At 50.0% G+C, this 4,711-nt stretch overlaps 1 protein-coding gene across 1 annotated transcript; it reads right to left on the bottom strand.

The window, feature by feature from the left end:
• Positions 1-260: 260 nt before the first annotated feature.
• LOC112959635 (somatostatin-2-like) lies at positions 261-3,825 on the bottom strand. The gene is made up of 2 exons (XM_026053691.1): positions 3,690-3,825; positions 261-531 (listed from the first exon to the last, which is right to left on the bottom strand). The coding sequence occupies exons 1-2, from the start codon at positions 3,789-3,791 to the stop codon at positions 322-324; spliced, it is 312 nt and encodes a 103-aa protein (XP_025909476.1). The 5' UTR covers positions 3,792-3,825; the 3' UTR covers positions 261-321.
• Positions 3,826-4,711: the final 886 nt, after the last annotated feature.

Genomic DNA, 4,711 nt, shown 5'->3' with positions numbered 1-4,711 from the left:
GCGGCACGGGCCAGGCCAGGCGCTGGGTGGGCGTCCCCGCTCCGCGTGCTGCCAGGGGCCTGTGAGGCGCCCTCGCAAAATGGCGGCCRCCCCGCAAAGCTGCTGCCCAAGATGGCCGCCGCCTCCAACGGTCCCAACGTCTCCCACGAGCCCTTCCCGCCCTGCCCCAACGGCGCCGCCCCACGTAGGGCACAGAGAGGCGGACACGAGTCCCCGAGGCGCCATGCTTTATTCTGGTGTGGGGAAGAGAGCTGGGGAGCTGGGGAAGGGCAGGAGGCTGACAGCTCGGGGCACGAGGCCCAGGCGCAGCGAGGCCGGGGGCTAGCAGGAGGTGAAGGTTTTCCAGAAGAAGTTCTTGCAGGGCGCCTTGCGGTCCCGCTGCGAGAGCTGGGCTAGCCGCCCCAGCACGGCCCGCTCTTCCTCCGCCTTGCCCTCCTCTTCGGAGGCCGCCTGGCGCCCCATGTCCTCTGCRCCCTCCAGCAGGCCCGCCAGCATCTTCAGCAGGGCGTCTTTGCGCACTCTGGGCTGCTCCTGCGGGCACAGAGCAGCGGGAAGGGGGGACACACAAACAAAAGCAGGGCAGCAGGTGAGTCCCTGCTCCATCAGAGTGAGGAGCAGGCCGTGCACAGCCTAACAGCTGGTTAAACCCCACCATGCGAAACTGAGGAATAAATAAGGCCCAGAGCAGAGCCATGCTAAGTGCTGAGCAATTGGCGGCTGCGCGAGCTGCTGCTCYCGTCCCTTGCGCCTTGCCCAGCCAACTGGACAGAGAAAGGCATATGTGCCTTGCCATAACTGGGAAAAAGCTGCTAACAAATAGGCGTAAATGAGCTGCAAAGCCCCTAGCTGCCTGCGGCAATTAGGTTTCAGTGAGTGCCAAGCTGCCAGCCTCTCCATGAGGTCAGGGAAGAGGCAGCGAGTCCCCTGTGTCACTGCAGCATGTCTGCAAGTGCTGCAAGACGTGGAGAGCTGCCTGCAACAAGCAGAGGGCAGGGCTGACCTGGTATGAGGTCCCCCAAATYTCTGAAACAAAATGTTTGATCTGGAGAAGCATCAGTTATTCCAAGAAGCTGAATTTGGGGAAAGGCAGAAGGGAAGAGGAGTTGCTCAGCTCCAACCCTTTGCAGGAGCGCATTCAGAAATGTCTCTGCAATTTGGGGTTTGAGAGATTTCCAACCATAACGAGATCTGTGAGTTACATTTCTCTTAACTTCATCTCAAGCAAAACTGAGGAATTACCTCTTGCTTGAATATTCCTGGTCCTTGAGACTCTTTGGCAGAGAAAACTGGTCCTGGATTAGCTGGACAGTCTTACAGGAAGAGATTCCATTTCCCACATGGATGGCAAAGTGAAATTCTGTAGGAATTCTCAGAAATGCCACGTTTACTGACAGGATCATCCTGTCTGTCCACTGGTTCTGTCTACACAGCTACAGACAGGCTTGTTTAGTAAGGACTACTTGGTGAATGGCTTGAAAGATGGACAAACATGGGCAGCAGCAATTATTCTGGCTTTCTTAACAGAATGTTTACGAATATTTTTGAAGCATCTCTTTAGTGCTAGTTACTTATTCTGTTTTCAGGCAGGGGAAACTGAGGCATGGAAAAGTTGTTGCTGTGCCTGCAATGGTAGTAAAGATAAAAGGCAGCCTGCATCCATCACGATTCCCATTCCTGTGCTACAAGCACAGAAATGTCTGAGGCACAGGGAGATGGGCTGGGGAGCCCAGCTGAACACGTCTCCTGGGTCCTGCCTTCCCCCTGAGCTTCTTTCCTAGCGGTACACCCTATGTTTTGAAATATCTGCTGCAGATGAGCCCTGTGACGTTGCAGCCATCTGCTGAAGATTCAGACCCTTAGTAAAGAGAAATAGCTGTACTAAAACTCTCCAGAGATGAACTAGCTGCTTCAGACTCCTAGGTGGGAAGGAAAAGCTCAGCCTGCTGTTAGAGGATATTCCTTATGCATGACCAGTTGTGGCTATTAGTGTAACCAGGCAGCTCTTTCCCTGTACTAACCCTTGCTGTCTTCTTTTTTGTTTCCTTGTTTGTTTGCTTTTGTTTTGTTTTCTTCCTGATAGCCGTTTCTGAGTTGCAAGAGACCAAGGCTCATTTGGCAGGAGCTGGAGATCCTAGTGCTGGTGGGTGCCAGGCACACGGCGACGTTGATGCTCAATTCACTGTACGACTTCCAACTGTGCGTCAGAGCTCACACATTCTTCTTTTGCATTTTTACACATTTTATGATAGCTTATATGTAGAATCCTGGCATTACTCGCATTTAAGAGATTTGTCTGAATTCTGGCACAACAATGGTGACTGCAAATACTGATTCATCAGTCTCTAATATTTTTTTCAGGTTGTAAAATGCTTTAAAGAGAATCACTATATCTGTTTTGATGGATTTTGAAGGCATTGTTTACATTTTACCAGTGCCTTACTCAGTGATTTGTTCCCCACAATGTGCTACTTCTTTTCCAGCAGCTCATGCTAATCAGGAAGAGCTCATTTTTAAAGTATTGGGTTTGTTATTTTAGGAATCTACAGCTGAAAGTTTGCAGTTATCCCCAGAAGGGTTAATCTCAGGCAGCTGCAGAAGCCCTGATCTCCTGCAGAATGCTGTCCCTAGATCCTCACACTCTGTACGTTTTTTTTTCTCGCAGCCAGGTTTGCTCTTAATGGGATGTGAGCCCATTCCTAAAGCAATAAGACACTGATGGATGACCTGGTGCCGATGCTGAGACAGAAAGAACGATACTGATACGCACACAGGAGAAGTTAGTGCCTTTGAGACCAACACTGGGATCCTTYACTTCTCTGGGTAGCTCCTGCCCGGGACTGAAATAACAGCAGAATTATGGACACGGCAATGAACTGGGCAGAGAGAGATCTGCAGGACTAACCGCAGCTCAGGGGATCTAACGGATGCAAGCAGGTGAGGAAAATGATGGGGCAAATGGCATGGGGCACTTTCTTGTGATTATGTTATGGTATTGCTTCCTACCCCTCYGTCCCCTTGAGGAAAGAGTCCAGCAAAACAAAGTTATTATAGGGCTGTAGCTATTACAATATYGCAGTTTTGCTGGTTGGTAGGATAATTATATTGCTATAATAAGTCCTGCCACTGCAAAGAGCTGTGCTGGTCCAGAGTGTAATTATTCTAGCAGAACTATGTCAGTATAACTCCCCTTGTGAATACTACTCTGGAAAAAGCAATTTTATTCTGATATAATTACTTCATTTATTATTCCTCTGTTACTTTCCTACTGAGCCCATCTTTTAAACATTTGTCCTTCCCAAGGGTCCTATTTAAAATATCATCTCCCTTGATCATTTTACCAATTACATATCTTTGCTCTCTCTCCTTGGTGCCCTGCTTTATTCTCTCACACTGTACTCTTTCGGCAACCTTATTTTCTCCTTCTCCTGCTTGCTCTGTTCTCTTCTTTGCCAGTTTTTGCTTAGCTTGGACTTCACTTTTGCAGCTCACTGAGCATCCTGGTACCTTCCCTAAATAAACCATCCCGTAAGCTGTGGTAATAGCTCCTGCTTCAGCAGCACTGGCAGCTGTAGAAATATAGAGAGGTAGAAGTGGTTGCATCAGGTAATGCCCAGCTGCCTTTTCTGCCTTTCCCTGCTCCAGCCTGCCCCTGTCCCAGCCAGCTCCCGCGCAGGGTGCCTCATACTCACCCTACTGTTCTGCAAGGTGAGTCTCTCTTCTCCAGGCAGTGCCGTGGCTCTCACGCTCCACACGAGCAGCAGAACGGACACCAGGCTGGCCACCAGCTGCATGATGTTCAGGCTGCGACCAGCGTGCTCGATTAGGAAGACTGGGAGAGGGAGCTGTTTCTGGGCTCTCTTCTGCCTCAGACAATGGCTGCAGCCCCTTTTATAGCCCTCCCCCTAGCCCGGTGGGTGACGCAGACAATTAAGTCTATATCAAAGGCAAATTAGACTTTGGAGAGGTTGTTAACACTTGGCTGCTTGAGTGGGATACTTCAGTGCCTCTGGGCTTTCCATGTGGCAGACCTGCAGAGCCAGAGGAAAGGAGGCTTTGGGCTTCTCCAGAAACAAGCTGTCTCTTCACCCCAAGAAACTGTGGGTGCAATCTGTGCCTCCTCCAGGTAGATTAATTCTTGGGAGCATAATGTTGGCCAGAACAGGCCAGCAGCTTGTACAAACTTCTAGCCAAGGCTGCATGATTCAGAGGAGAGACGCAGAACTTCTGTGCCTAGATACGGGCTTGGACCCTCAATCCTTGTGTCCAAACAGCTCCAGACTTGAGTTTTTTGTTTGGATCTCTGCTTCAAATGACACATCTCACTGGGGAATCCCAATTTGCCTGGCTTTCCCAGAGTGGTGGCATGGTGATACAGGCAGCTACAGGGCACAGAGCACACAGCAGAGCATTCGGCAGCTCTGCAGTCCTGTAATCTCTCTCTCACCACCCAGCCTTTCTCCAGAGGCACACCTCTAAGAGCAAGTTCTCCTCTGACCTTAACAAGCAACTCTGCACAGTCAAAAAGTAAATTATTTTCCCAATTTAACACCTGCAAGAACACAGAGACCTGGCCTGGCCAAGAGGATGCTAAAACCAAACTAACCAGAACTAAAACCAATAGGCAGAAAAGCCTTTTCCCCATCCCTGTCCCTTACCAGCATCACAGTACCTGGAAGCAGCAGGATTAATCTTTCCCTTCAAGTAATCCAGC

This window comes from Nothoprocta perdicaria, unplaced genomic scaffold (assembly GCF_003342845.1).
Source record: "Nothoprocta perdicaria isolate Ctin4 unplaced genomic scaffold, notPer1 scaffold_117, whole genome shotgun sequence".
NCBI classification, from domain to species: Eukaryota; Metazoa; Chordata; class Aves; order Tinamiformes; family Tinamidae; genus Nothoprocta; species Nothoprocta perdicaria.
This window is presented reverse-complemented; position numbering and strand designations above follow the sequence as displayed.